This window comes from Phycodurus eques, chromosome 11 (genome assembly GCF_024500275.1).
Source record: "Phycodurus eques isolate BA_2022a chromosome 11, UOR_Pequ_1.1, whole genome shotgun sequence".
Taxonomy (NCBI): Eukaryota; Metazoa; Chordata; class Actinopteri; order Syngnathiformes; family Syngnathidae; genus Phycodurus; species Phycodurus eques.
In genome coordinates, this window is record NC_084535.1 from 7,451,917 (window position 1) to 7,467,994 (window position 16,078).

The 16,078-nt window shown below is 41.3% G+C and overlaps 1 protein-coding gene across 2 annotated transcripts in view; it reads left to right on the top strand.

Moving 5' to 3' along the window:
• The window catches only part of LOC133409713 (protein FAM53B-like), a 37,157-nt gene extending 21,307 nt beyond the window's left edge, over positions 1-15,850 (top strand). The window contains exons 3-5 of one of the 2 annotated variants that reach the window (XM_061690109.1): positions 386-440; positions 3,836-4,665; positions 14,933-15,850. In XM_061690109.1, coding sequence (XP_061546093.1) covers positions 386-440; positions 3,836-4,665; positions 14,933-15,253 — 1,206 coding nt within the window. In that variant the 3' untranslated portion in view covers positions 15,254-15,850. The remainder of the gene's footprint in view (positions 1-385; positions 441-3,835; positions 4,666-14,932) is intronic. The other variant, XM_061690110.1, reaches the window with a different exon arrangement.
• Positions 15,851-16,078: the final 228 nt, after the last annotated feature.

Sequence of the window (16,078 nt, forward strand, 5' to 3'; positions counted from 1 at the left end):
GAATAGGCTGCAGCTCACCCATGACCAAATAAGGCCAAGCGCTATAGAAAATTTATGTTTTATTATCATTAGCGTGTGACAAGAATATGGCCCGGCCACACTGATTTTATGGTACGATATAACATTTCCATGGCAACTATAGCTGTGTGGCTTGTGTCACAGTTTAACAGGCCACCGGCTTGGAATGCAGCGTAAAATTATCTATTAAAATCCACTGTAATGCTATACAATTTCCTATTAAATTCAAACGTACTTTACAATTGACTGTGACTCTTCAAGATAATAATGTAGTACTGTATACACACAGGGATTAAATGAATACATGCATATTGTGTTATGCATTTGCATATTTTGATTTCTCTGAATATTTATGGCCTCTTTTCAGCGTGAGCTCCACACCATGAGCAGAGGGACGACCCTCTTCTCTTGTGGAACTGCTGGTGAGTTCTCTTGTTTGTATTAATTTTTTTTAACCAGCACGGTGACCAACTGGTTAGCACATCTACTTCACAGTTCTGGGGACCGGGGTTCGAATCCCGGCCCACCTGTGTGGAGTTTGCATGTTCTCCCTGTGCCTGGGTGGGTTTTCTCCGGGCACTCCGGTTTCCTCCCTCATCCCAAAAACATGCGTGGTGGGTTGATTGAAGACTCTAAATTGCCCGTAGGTGTGAATGTGAGTGCGAATGGTTGTTTGTTTCTATGTGTCCTGCGATTGGCTGTTGACCAGTTCAGGGTGTACCCCGCCTCCCCCCCGATGATAGGTGGGATAGGCTCCAGGAGCCCGCGACCCTAGTGAGGATAAGCGGTAAAGAAAATGGATGGATGGATGTCTTCATGTCTTGGAAGTTGCGCAAAACTTCAGATTTTGAACGGAGAGGTCATAAAATATATGCAACAGCATCAACGGATTAACTCTGAGCATATGGCTTTTTCTTGGGCTAGAAGAGAAACAAGCAGACTCACATTCAAAGACTGCAACATCCCTCTCATGTGTTATCAGAGTTGATGTGGACTGTTTACTGTGTAAAACTTCTTTTTACACTTGTATGGCATTTTGGAACGTTTTAAAAACTGACAGTTAAAAATGTTAAAATTTTACAGACAGGGTTTCTAGAATGTTACAATTTTACTTAGAGGGTGTCTGGACTCACATTCGCATCAGGACATGTTTCCAGAGTTAAGGTGGTGGTGTTTTCCTGGGGTCAACTTTATTTTACCCATGTATGATCAAGAATGCTTTTTAAAAATTAGATGCATTAATAACCTTTGCACTAGCTCTTAAAATTAAGACTGAATATATTAAATATCAACAGCGGTTACTTTTCTAACAGTTAATAATTTCACAGTATTACTTACAGGGTGTCTTGACTCACATTATAAGACTGCATAGTGGTGTGGTGTGGTGAGGGCTTTTCAGAATGAAGGTAGATTATTTTTACGTTTTAGAATGGTTAACTTATTTTTAAACTTGTATGAAAGTCAGCAATGTTGAAATTCTGTATTACTTATGGGGTGTCTGTGGATTTTCCAAAATGAAGGCTTATTATCCTTAAAAATAAACCTAAACAGAATCTTTAAATCCACAGTTCAAAAGTCTTAAAAAATGCAAAATGTCTTTAAAAAATAACTGTTAAAAATGTTTTAAACGTCTATTTAAATTTATTATTATTTTTAATATTATCATTATAATATGCAGCCTATATCATCAAGGCCTATTGGTCATATTTAGTGAAGTGGCCTGAAAAAAGGTCATTAAAAGTCTCACATTTGGCTTCCTTAAACCTGCTAATGTATAACCAGCCATTCAGTGCTTTTTTTCAACAGTTTCTTTGATTTCCTGTGGAAATAATAGAAACTATACTAAAAATATAGTTTTCAACGCTGTTTCAAGTGTCCCAGAACAGATCGTGTTCCACCTCAGAGGTTCCACTGTATTTGGCTTTCACTTCCTCTTCCAAGTTTCTCGTGATCAGCATGCACCTGCCTCCACATTACATTGCGCATTACTTTCACGAGAGGTTAACGAGAATACACTTCTGTTAAAAAACAAAAAACAAACAAAAATTCCCATTGTTCTCTTCTTTTTTTCAGATGTTGACATTTAGAGGAGTGTGGTGAGGGCTTTTGGTTGCGTGCCTCGCTCATTCAGGCGTCACAAGACATTTTTGAAGTTGCCTTTTTTGTTGAGTTGTTTTCATGACATTCCTGTCAGGTCATTGCTGCATTTAAATTGTCTGCCAAAAAGAATCCATTTACATGCCACTGTTGGAGAACATGATCCAAAATGGACAGGATTAGGGTGAAAAAAGGTATCTTGTTTGGCTTCGTTACTAAAACCAGCTTGACACTATAACTTTTTACACATACCACGTCAAGAAATATTTACTTTTCCAAATACCACCAGCATGTCCAACAAAAAAATCCAGTAGCATAGTAGGCTAGGTGCTAGTGTTCATCAAAAATGAGACAAAGTAACATTATCCACAGTTTGAAAACCAACACTGCGCTTAAATATAGGGAAAAAACTGTACTTAAATAATGAATTCAATTAAAATGTATTGCACATACAATTAAAACAGAAATTGTACCGAAATAAAAGTTTCAAAACACACAGCTCTTCAAGTTTAAATACAAATGTATTGTACCATAAAGTTAAATACAACTGAACTGTACTAAGGCAGTGATTTTTCCACATACCAATAAAAGGTAGCCTGTGTACTTTGTAAAGCACTACAATAGACCATAAATCATTCCACTCACTGAACCGTGTCGGCCGAAATGCTTGTTTAGTAAGTGTGACGTGTGGTACTCACTGATTCTTATCATGAATAGCTTTCTGGGAACAGAGGTCTCGTGAGTTCAGATAACTATTGTTATTATAGGACAATTCTTGAATAATTTCATTAAACATTGTTGCTTTTGGGCTATATTAAAACCTTGTATCTCAGGACCATCAGAAACACTTATTTCTTTGCAATGAGAGCCATTTATTCTCATCTCGAGCTTCTTTCCGGGAGGCCAGTGGTTTGTTATGGATTGCCTCCTGACTGACTATATACAGGATGCTACCTGCTTAATTGCTTTCAGTCTGTGGTAAAGAAGGAGGAGTCATGCTTTGATTCACTGGAGACCAGTGCAAGGTGTACCCCGCCTCTTGCCCAAAGTCAACTGGGATAGGCTACAGCTCACTTGTGACCCTAACGAGGACAAATGCTATAGAAAATGGATGGATGGAAAGATGTTGTTCACATAATGAAGGATTTGTATTAGCTACAGAGTGCGCTTTAAAGCTCATTGATGAGTTGATCATTTTTGACAGATAAACTGATTCAAAACGGTCCTTATGGCCATTTGTTTACAAGACCATTGTGTTTTTGAAGCCTGAAAATTCTGTCAAATAATCAACAATGAGTTGATTTCGCAAGGGAAAATAAAATCCAGTACCTGGCTGCAACCAGCAGTGGCGCTGTTGATTCAGTCGCAACTAGTTTGCCGTCGAACGAAGTCCAGTATAGTCCAGTAAGGTCGACATCCATGCAGACCTCCGTTATGGTACAACTGCTCTGAAGATAAACAAATCTACTCACTAAAACAAGCATGGAAACAGGAGTACAGAATCTTCCATGCACCCGTCGTCTTGTATGAATATGATATTTTCTGACACCAGTCCTGGAACCTTTATGGCACACCAAGAGTTTCGTGCTTCATTGCCAACTAGTGACCTGGCATTGCATACTACAGTGTGTTTAGTCATTTCTGCATACTTTTGCCAAGTTTTCCCTTGGCTGTTGTGGTGTAAACATATCCTTCGAGTTTATGTTTGTCATGTTTGCAGAGGCAGACAGATGGCTGAACCCAGGGCGAAGCTTCCAGTCAGGTGCCAGTCTCGAGAGCCTGTGGGATGCGATGCCCGAGCCGGGTGCTCGCCCCTGGGCCAAGGAGTTGGGCCCCGCCACGGCCATCACCAGCCTGATCAGAGATCTCAGCCTGGGCGATGCTGCCTTAACCAAAGCCCACCCCTCTGCCCCCGCCACCACCACCTGTCAAGCTCCCACAGCGCCCCCCAGCAAACGCCAGTGTCGCTCTTTGTCCTTCTCCGACGAATTTGGCGGCTTTCGCTCGTCGTGGAGGCCTCAGGGCTCTAGAGTGTGGACGGCAGTGGAGAAGCGAAGGTGCTACAGTGGGGGGAGTGTCCGCGCCGGCGGGGGGCTCTCTGGTGTTCACTGCCCCGCCATGCAGCGCAGCTCCAGCTTCAGTTTTCCTTCTTGCACCAGCATCCCCACAGACGGGCCTTTGGACCTGCCCTTCTTCAACCAGCGACTGCCTGCCCACCCTCACTTCACTGCCTCTCCTGTGTCCCCCACCTCTCCTTCCTCGAAAGCCCCTCAGTCCTTCTGTGGCCACTTCCTGCGACCTCTCTCCCTCTCCCACGAGCAGATCAGCCTGCCCGAACTCCAGAGGGAAGAGGCTTCGGAGGACAGTTCTCCGGATTCCACCCCAGAACTGGGGCGGAGGTCTGGCCAGAGGGGTGACGGTAAGGCGTGCCTTTCTCGGAGCAGGTCGCAGCCCTGTGTGTTGAACGACAAAAAGATCGGGATGAAGCGGCGTAGACCCGAGGATGCACAGGAGCAGAGGCCCTCTCTGGACCTGGCAAAGATGACTCAGGTGAGCTGGAATTGGCCGACATGCACAGACAAAAACGCGCACAGGCAAACATTTGCCAAGGTCTCATGTTGAAACTATTTAAGCAGCAGGCTGGATTTACACTACATTGTTTAAGTGACAGGGTCAAGGTTCGGATCTGCATGTTCTCCCTGTGTTTGCCTAGGCTTTCTGCGGGTACTCTGGCTTCCTGTGAAATCCCAAAATATGCATGTTAAGTTTACTGAAGTCACTAAATCAGGCATATCCAATTTTTTCCACTAGGGCCACATACAGAAAAATGGAAGGAGTAGCTGCTAAAATCAATTCAATATGTTCTAGGTCAGCATGTGCTAAGCAGCTAAACATATTTAAAGAAAAGAAAAGAAAAAAATCAAATTGGTGTTATCAGTAACAAAACGTAGCAAAAAAGAATGATGTTGTTATTGTGACTTTTGGCTTGTCCCAACAGAGGTCGCGAGAGTGAATAACTCACCATTTGTTCGGCAGTTTGTTCATTTTTTTTTTTTTTTTTTTTAAATCTGGGCTTGGAACTGGCAGTTACTGGGTTTTGAGCTACTGACTGGGACCAGAACTCACGCTGTCTGTCTGGAAGCCAACAGCGTGCACCACTATACCACTGGTGCTGTTAGAATTAGTTTGTTATCTAAATTTTAAAAAATTACGTGATAACTTGTTACATGTAAAGTGACACAGTTTCTACGATGAATAAAGTTCTTGTTCGCGCTCAGGTGTTGCCCGCATATTATTGGATATAACATTTTGGCGACAAAGATGGAACTTCACTTTGCGTCGTTCCTCGCCGCTGGTCCCGTGGTACCGCTGGTATGACCTTAAGACTAGTGGTGCTCAAAATAACCGAAGCTAGTGAGGCTAACCAGCTTATTTTCAAACTCTTGGAACAGCGCAGAGGTAAGAAGACTGTGGCCTTGTTTATTTCGGTACTCCACAGAGCATTTTAGTCCGCCGACGGTAGCAGACGTAGGAGTTGAAAGTCCTCTATAAATTGACAGATTGCAAGAAGGAGATGCCAAAAAGACATGATTAGCGATTATTCAACTTCAAACATTAAACGCCGATGCGTAGTAAAGTCGACGAATGTTTTCAACTCCCTAGCCTAGCGTCTTCTGAGCCTGGGGGGTGGTGGGGTGAGAGTGGGTTCCCTTGCTCATGGGCACCTTGACAATAGACAGACTGCAGACTAGCATTAAAAAAAATCTGATACATTCACTAAATCGGTCTAATCAGGCTGAATTTTCACAGCAAATCTTTCCAACTAAACGAACTGAGGTCTTGTTTGTCTGAGGGAGGGAGTGGTGTTTACTCACGAAACATGCCTCATGTTCAGTCATGCTGCCTAACGCCACACTCAAAAAGAACCAGGCTCGGGTTAAGATTTCATCGAGTCTATTGGATAAATCCAAAAGGTTTGGCCCCCTCAACGTCCATATGCTTCTTCACCGTGACGCCCACCCTCTTGCTTGTCATTTCCTGCACCAATCTGGCTTTTATCACAGAGCTACAGCGGCGCCCCCCCCAAAAAAGAAGTGATTATGCACAGAAAGTCATGACAAGACCCAACATATGTTAAGTTTGGCCTCAGAAATCAGTGATTATAAACTAGCACTTGCTACACAAATGGAGGCATACAAGTCTTTTAATGGTATGCACTCTTTGATGCAGAGATATACATCTGTAACAACATCCTTGTCAACTGTTGAAAGACGCTACATACCATTAAGGAAGTCGCTGTGGGGCAGACAGCCAAAGAGATTGTACAATATAGCAGGCAGCTCGTAACTCAATTCATTCGTATATCAAATCGACTACAGTGGTGCCTTGAGATACAAGTCCCCACTGAAGGCCCAGGTATTGAATGCATGGCCCACCAAAGGTAGCAGGGCAATCCCTAAAATTAGATGTTTTCAAGAAGTCCCTCTAACTGGAATACTGTCCGTTCTCTGGTCCGGTTATAGAAAGTGGCATCATCTTATTCCGACACCCTCCCTTTTCCTTTTTTCCAAAGATTTGTGTCACCCTAAGGACCGAGCGAGCGCGAGTTGGACGAACGGTGTTTCCTCTAATCGTGCCAGCTGCTAGGCGGGGAACAAGCCCAGCCCCAACGACACATGCGGCCGTCACGTTGACGTTACCTCTGCTCGCAGGAATGCTCCTGCGTCACATACTAGGCCTGTGCTTTCATAGATGTCTCAGGGATTAACAGACGGACACGTTGGCTATGTTGATGTTAAAAAGGAGGCGGGCTAGGTTTCTGGCGTCAACTAAGTTACCCATGCCATTGGCACTAACACAGCCCCATACCATCACAGATGCTGGCTTTTGAACTTTGCGTACATAACAGTCCGGATGGTTCTTTCCCTCTTTGGCCCGGAGGACACGAAGTCCACAATTTCCAAAAACAATTTGAAATGTGGACTCGTCGGACTACAGAACACTTTTCCACTTTGCATCAGTCCATCTTAGATGAGCTCAGGCCCAGAGAAGCTGGCGGCGTTTCTGGGTGTTGTTGATAAATGGCTTTTGCTTTGCATAGTAGAGTTCCAAGTTGCACTTACGGATGTAGCCCCGAACTGTATTTACTGACATTGGTTTTCTGAAGTGTTCCTGAGCCCATGTGGTGATATCCTTTAAACATTGACGTCGGTTTTTGATGCAGTGCCGCCTGAGGGATCGAAGGTCACGGGCATTCAATGTTGGTTTTCGGCCTTGCCTTTACATGCAGTGATTTCTCCAGATTCTCTGAACCTTTTGATGGTATTATGGACCGTAGATGATGAAATCCCTAAATTCCTTGCAGTTGTACGATGAGGAACATTGCCCTTAAACTGTTTGACTATTTTCTCACGCACTTGTGCACAAAGAGGTGAACCTCGCCCCATCTATGCTTGTGAATGACTGAGCAATTCAGGGAAGCTCCTTTTATACGCAATCATGGCACCCACCTGTTCCCAATTAGCCTGTTCACCTGTGGGATGTTCCAAACAGGTGTTTGATGACCATTCCTCAACTTTCTCATGTTTTTTTGCCACCTGTCCCAGCTTTTTTGGAATGTGTTGCAGCCATAAAATTCTACCTTAATGATTATTTGCTAAAAACAATAAAGTTTATCAGTTTGAACATTGAATATCTTGTCTTTGTAGTGTATTAAATTAAATATAGGTTGAACATGATTTGAAAATCATTGTATTCTGTTTTTATTTATGTTTAACACAACGTCCCAACTTCATTGGAATTGGGGTTGTACAATGCATTTGCATTTAATTTTGTAGAAGTGCTTCTTTTCAGCCATTTATTTAGGTGCATTTTTTGAAATACAAAAATTATGTAGTGTTAGTTTAAAATTTGTAAAGTTACAGTGTCTTATATTAATAATTAAACATACTTAAAATATTTGAATAATTATATTGAATTTGTTCTTGTTTTGGGGCCGTCTTCCGTAGTTGCCCCCATCTTCTTGTCAGTTTTTCAACAGGAAGCTCAGCATGTGGGCGGACTTTGACTCGGGGGACATGAACAGCAGCCCAAGACTTTCCAAAGATTCACAATACATTGACGTTCCCTTGTAGATTAACAAGGCACCCATTTTACTACCAACCTATATGATAGGATTTTTTATTTTTTTTACCACCTCTGTACACCGTCATGAACTTGTTCTAGATTTTATAGGTGTGTTGATGTAAACTGGCTTGCTACAAAGGCGTAATAAGGGTACACTGTGGGAAAGAAATAATCCATCCATCCATTTTCTGAGCCGCTTCTCCTCACTAGGGTCGCGGGCGTGCTGGAGCCTATCCCAGCTAAAGAAATAATAAAATATGAGAAAAAAAAGTCAAGTTTCTGAGACTAAAGTGGTAATCTTATAAGAAAAAAAGTAGTAATTTTACAAGAAAAGTTTTAACAACTAATAAATGATAATACCTGATTTAATAGATGGCAGGTTTCTAAGAGAGAGACACTGTGTACTGTGTCGTGTCAGACAGTTGCGAATTTTGAAATTGAAATCAGTCTTTCATATTGTGAGTTTTCCTCTTTCCCAAAAATTACTTTTGTGGTACAGTATTGTAGGAAATTATTTTTTCAGGTAATAATAATTATCAGTTTTTGAAAGAAAAAAAATCTTGTAACAAGTTCTAGATACATTCTGACTTTATTCTGATAACTGTAACGTAACAGTATTCTTGTTTCTTTTTCAGGTGAAATTACGACTTTATTCCTTCAGCATTGAAACTTTTCCCCTGAAAAATAAGTCTTGCACGCTTTTAACTTTATTCACTTTAGGACTTTATGCTTGTGACATTACAACTTTTTTCACGTAACATTCTGACTTTATTCTCGTAAATTTATGACTTACTTTTTTTTTTTTTTTTTACTTTACAACTTAATTGTCCTAAAATTGCAACTTCATTCATGTAACTTTACAAATTAGTTCTCATAACATTGCAACTTTATTCTCATAGCATTAAGGACTTTATCGCCTTTACATTTGGACTTCTTGGTGACATTTCACCTTAACATTCATGTAACATTACAATGTTATTTTCATACCATTACAACTATATTCTTGGTAACATTCTGACTTTGTTCTTGCAACTTTATGACTTAATTGTCATAACATTGCAACTTCTGTTGAACTTTACTCTCGAAACATTAGGACTTAATTCTCCAAACTTTCTCAACATAAAAACTTTGCTCGAAACATTATAACTTTTCTTGAAAAAAATTATTTATACTTATTCTTGTAACATTACAACTTCAGCCTTAAAATGTTACGACGTAAGTCATAATGATGAATGACCAGAACAAAATATTCTTGTAACATAATTACTTTGTTTCTGCTTACATTAAATATTTATCTCATAACATTACGGAATTCATTGTACTTTTCAGTTCCTTTGTAGAGACACCCATATGAGCAAAAGAGAAACTGTTTGGAAAAGGTCGTGTATTTCAAAGAGGGGGGGGGGGGGGGTTGGGGGGGGGAAACTGAAAGGACATTTTTGATGAGCCACAATCATATGAGCTCAAAGTTTGTCAGGGTTGATTGCAAAATGACATCGTTGCCATCTAGCAAATTTCTTGCAACGTCAAAGATGTTGAGACGCACGTTTGTCGCTGCAGAAGTTTGTGAATTTGTGTGTGTGTGTTGTATGGAAGGTTGAGGAGGGCGCAGTGTGTGGTGTCAGCGGAACACGTAATGTGGCCTTTAGCTTCCTGCAGCACGTCAATGACGACGGCTGTGAATTCTGGGGGTGCATGACATGCTAGTCAGTGATCGCTCAGCATTGTGGGTATTTACGCATGACACCCCCCCCAAATAAATTCCTTGAATTATCTGCCAAGCTGTCTGCCGTGTTGTTTGCATGCCTGGCTGTTTCCCTTCCACCTTGGCCGGCCGCTTGTGTTTTTTCCTCCTCTCGAGTGGCTGTGGAAAGCCGTCAGACGGAGGCCGAGCTTTATCACCAAATTCAAGGCCGCTCGCTGAATGTAATGTCAACGCAGCGTTTGCGGAAGGGGGTATCTGCAGGGTGTGATTTGCTGCCACGTTCAAGTGATTTAAGAGTGGACGCAAGTGAAAAATGGCCTTCTATCTTTGCCTTGGTTAACGAAAAGGTTGTGGAAGGGGGGGACGGCGTGATCTTATTTACGCGATGGTGGAAAAGGACTACTTGAAGCTCCTCAACTCACTTTAACAATTCACTGGCACCGAAATGCCACCAGATGGCACCAAACAAAGCAAAGCTGATATTTGTTTGGGCCTGAGCACAAAAATAGCAGTGTTTTTCAAGGAATAATGGAGGATGGGTTAAAAAAAAAGTCTGCAAATAGGTGAATTTGCAAATGTTGAATTGCCTGCTGCCTATTGCGTTTTTTTTTGTAATCCCTTATAATTGGTTTTTAGAGTATACAGTACTCACATAGTCGCTGATGCACTTTACAGCTGTTTACTGAAAAGAACACTAAAACACTGAGTACACTCACACAGAAGCTGCTGTCAGCCACAGCTCTCACACAGACACTCACACGCAGACTCAACGATCTCACATGCCACCGCACCAGACCCCGCCTCTAAAAGGTACACGCATGTACACAGACTACAATACTGCGGTATTTTCTATACAGTTTATGCATGCAATTAGTTGTTTTGTAATCAACTACGTTAACAATGTGTTTAAAAAGTGTGTTTAAAGCGTGTGGGAGAGGTAATACTATATTGTGTATATAAAAAGTTTTTTTTATATGTTATATGTTTTTTTTATGTTACATGAGCAGCAACGTGGGAAGGCAAAGGCGGCGTGACACGGCTCACCGTGTAAATGCGTTATCTTATTAAATAACAGCCCGTGCTAGGTTCTTTATAAACTGTCCGCTTATCTGCATCATGTCCTCGGTACAACGCAGATGAATGATTGATGCGGAGGTGTGCGGATGTGTCGTCTGCTCGTCAGGAATGAGTTAAAGATTCCTTCCTCGCATGTCTTTTTGTTCTACACTCTGAGGTCTGCTTGTGCTTTTCCTCACACAGTGTTGTTTACTGACCTCATTTCAAGACATTTATCCATTTTGGTGTTTTCGAATGGCCTCCCTTCATTATTTCTTTGCACTTTCACTCAAGCGGATGGTTGTCATCATGCTTAACAGGGGCATGTTTGTTTTAGTGCCATGATAACTTTTTATTTTGGAAGTATTGAAGCTTCTAACACCTACACATTGGTAAATAGCTCCTTTCAAAGGCACAATGAATACATGTTGAAGTCCTATCAAACCCACTGTGGGACGCAAAGCCCTAACCAGCTAAGAACTGTGCTGAACATCATCCATCCATTTTCTACAGTGCTTGTCCTCAATTTGGATCGCTGGTGATCTGGAGCCTATCCTATTGAAGGGCTCTGTACACCCTGGACTGGTCGCCAACCAATCGCAGGGCCCATATAGACAAACAAACATTCACGCGAAAAGTGAAATTTCTGCGTTTTTTTTTTTTTTTTAGCTGTCGCTGGAACCGTTCTGTAAAGCATTTACATTTTCAGCAGCCCTGTAAATACTGTATTTGTTGCATGAATTTAGCTGTGCCCCACCTAAAAAAAATTATTCAAATGTATTTATTCACTTTCATTTATTTTTTTACATTCATTTATCTCATTGAATATTTTTTTAATTGATTTATTGTAAATAAAAATAAAGACACTGATGGTTTAGCGGTACACTCGCCAGACATTGGTGCAGGGAGCGTGGGTTCAGTTCCCACTCAGTGACGGTGTGAATGTGAGTGTGAATGGTTGTCCGTGTCTATATGTGCCCTGTGACTGACTGGCGACCAGTTCAGGGTGTAGTCCGCCTTTCGCCCGAAGTCAGCTGGAATAGGCTCCCGTGACCCTAACCAGGATAAGCGGTGTTGAAAATGGATGGATGGTAAATAAAAATACAAAATAGAATGAACAATTTTAAATACACATTGAACCATGCTGTATTTAATACATCATTAAGTAATAATTGAATTAATAGTAAACAATGACAACAATTTAAATGAATTATGAATATAAGCTATTGTACATCCACGTCTTAACTATTTTTGTTAACCCCATCGACGAATGAAATTGCCCATCTGCAAAAAACAAAAAACCTGTCAATTCTTTTTCATCAACAAATGTGCTTAAACTCCACTTCGTAAAAACCTTGTTTACCAGCTTGTAAGTGACTCGAGCTTGTGAAACTTGACATAATGATTTCCTGCACGTGTGGTATAGTCTTTAAGTGCATCTATGAGTGTATTCCATGTGGGGGTGGTATGAAAAGTTGGGCACAGTACAGAAATGTAACCCCAGCAGACCCTCCCAAATCCCCGGCAGTCCCCAGTGGGTTTTATGGAAAGCACATTGTGACAAAGCAGCTCCCAACCCCCAACCCCCAACCCCCCACCTCCTCTGCTGGGATAATTAGTAGTCAAGTAATACCAGGGGGACTGAACACAGAGAGGGCGTAGAAATTTCACTTTTTCCATTCTGGTGACAGACAGTGAAGGCCTCGCACTCCTCTCGTTATCACCTGAAGTATTCGCTTTTGTTTGTCAGTCGACTAGTGGGAGACTCCCGGTGCATGGCAACAGGGATGTTGTCCGTCCTCAAGTGAAATAAAGACCATCTCCATTCACCTCCGTGCCTCCAAACATCTGCTGCTCCATAGATTATTAATCCCTTCCCTGTACTGCATTGCACATGGCTTCTTTTTTATCTGATAACACTTTATTAGTCAGTTTTTTTCTCAATAGAGAGTGTTACGGGTTCTTGTAAGATGATGTGCGAAAAAAACAAACCTTTACGTTATTCTCGTAAAACTTTAGGTGGATAAGAACTCTTCATATAATTGAGACATTTTATGTAAATCACTCGATTGTGTCCTGCAGCTCTTGCTCACAGCTCCTCTCACTAGCACAATGAATACATACTGGATTTAAGTCCGTCAACTGCACCATGAAACGCAAAGCCCAAACTGACTAAATTACAAAATATGATGACATTTAGTTTGAGGAAGTTGACCACCTCACACGTCAGTGACATCACATCATGGATAATTCGCATTTACATTAACTGAAAAAAAATTATGAACGAGGCACGTCACGTAAATCACCCCCTCGTGTTTTGGCATCTCCTCCTCGTAGCTGCTGTTGCAAGCCCAATGAATACATATTTGTGTGATGCAAAAAAATAAACCCCAAAGCAGCTAAGTTAGAAAATATTACATTTATCTTGAGGAAGATGACCACCTTACACGTCAGTGATGTCACATAACAAATTACTTTGAGTGAATAAAAACTTTTAATATGTTTGTGGAATTTTATGTTAACCACTTGCTCGTGTCTTGCGGCGCTTCCTCATAGGAGCTCCTCTAGCTCGCACAATGAATAGGTTTAATTCTGTCAACTGCATCATGTAACGTAAAATCCAAACGAACTAAATTACAAGATATGATCATATTTAGTGACTACAAACTGTGATATTATTGATTGCCAACATGTCACATAAATTGATTTCTCCTCTTGCCAACACAATTAATATATGTTTTAGTCCAGCAAAATAAAATATGTATAAGGTAACACTCACTCACTCACTCACTTATATTAATTTACGAACAAACTCTAAAATGATTGAGGCATGTCATGTAAATCACCCGCTGGTGTCTTGCAGCGCTTCCTTGTAGCTCGGCTCGTAAATTTAATGAATACGATCAAGTCCGCCAACCGCATCATGTGATGCAAATCGCATAAATGTGACCATTGATTTGTGACTGTGATAGTCTAATTCAAATATTCATCACTATAATCTTCATTACTAACGATGTTAAGATGTTTTTCCCCTTTTCACAGCACTGCATGATTGCTTTGCTTATGTGTAAGAGGAGCTAAGTGTTCATAGATGTCAAGGTCCCTCGGGATAAGGCTTGTTTGCCGCTCGAATGTTTTCAAGGTCAATTGTTTGAACGAAAGCAAAGTCATGTTTGCGAGTCACCTTGACAAAGCAAGAAACAACATAAAGTTTGCAGTTTTCTGCGACTTCACAAGGTTTAGTTTTCTGCGTAGAAGGGCCACGGCTCTGTACGTGTGGTTGCATGTGCAAATTAATCTTTCAATGAAACGCAAGATGCAGCTTTTGGCATCTTAAAGCGAAACCTAATCTCACAAAAAGTGACGGGAAAACCTCAAAAAAGCTACCAAGATATCTGCGGTTGACTGTTCATCTCTCCTCGTTACGTTTTTTTACGTGGTGCCCACGGAGGTTAAAAAAAAAAACTAACGAGCCTATTTTGCCAAAGTAAGGAGTAGAAAGATAGAACAGATATCTGGTCTCAAATGCAGGCAGTAAAAGTAAAAATCTGAAAAATAAACACTCAAGTGAAGTAAAGATACCAGGAAAAATCGACTAAGGTACAGTAATATCAGTACTCCCCGTATACAGTATTAGCTGTTTTTGTCCTCAGGCCAAAGTTAAGTTAGGCTAACCAGTTGTCCACCGTTCCGCATATTTAAATATATTGAGTAAAAATCAAGAAATGTTAATTTTGTCATTACGGGGTGTTGTGTGTGGAATCTTGAGGAAAAAATATGTTTACTCCATTTGGGAATAAGGCTGTAACATAATGTGGAAAAATGCAAAGCTCTGTGAATACTTTCTGAATGTGCGATCCCACCACCACCACTGCGACTTCCACATAATCACATTAACATCATTCTTTTTGTTTTGTATTTTTTTTACAGCAACTCCAGACTTTCCAGAGCTTGAGTTGCCCCGGCTTCTCCTTCTTCGACAGCTGCCAATCCAGCCTGCCCCCGTCGAGCCAGTGCAAATCGGAATTCACCGTTGTTTCCGAGCTTGGCCTGGAACCCCGGCAGGAGGTGACGGGAGATGGCGAGGATTCGTCCGACGAGGAACTGGACAGCGACTCGGCCTGTAGCGTGGGCTCGAGATCCGGTTCGCCTCGGGGTGAAGTCGCCCTCTGGAAGGGTGACCGCGGAGCAACCAGGGACATTTTCCAGCTTGGGGGAGAGCTGGACCTCGATCAGATTGAGAGGAATTGAAGCCAATCTTCAAGGGTTAAGGAACATCTCAACTCATTTGAAAGGGAAAGACGTTGGACTATTAAAGGACGTGGAGGACACATTTGCCTTGAAAATTGGGACTCTAGTTGTTTTTAATTGCTCAGGAGAGTGAACGTGAGGGGTTAGTAGTCTTAAAAAAAAAAAAAAAAAAAAAAACTCAGATCAGCCACCGTCTTCCCACCTGGTGACCTGTCAGACGTTAGCTTAGCTTAGCATCTCTTTCCTATAACTCAAAGTGGATGCAGGGACGACTATGTATACTACGACACACACAACTCTGACTTTGCTGAATGTAGGCTCAATAAGCTTTAAGATATGGTCTGTTTACATGGACACTCCTAATTTGACAATAACTATTATGGATCCGATTCATAGCACAGACGTCTGACAAATAGAAGTCCTAGAGATAGTAATGAAGCAAGATTCTCTAAACAAACGTTCTTGCTGTCCATGTAAACATATCCATTGACTTGCAAATTGTATATTTGAATTAAACTCTTAAATAATTAGTTGTTATATCAATGTTTATTTTTCTATTTCTCTGTTTTTTTTTTTTTTAATGGAGCTGTATAAATGCGGAGCGAGAGCGCGAGGTTCTTGGACATAAAAATAAATCTCCATTTGCCACCAATTGTCTTGTTTTATTTCCTCGGCTAAATGATAGGGAGTGCGGAACATGCAGAGTCAAGAGTATGTTTTGCGAGTTGGAAATGAGGAATAAACACGAGCTTGACAAGCGAGCGTGAACGTGACTGACAGATTGAACGATAAAATGATTTGAAAAAAGTCTTCGTCTACATGGAC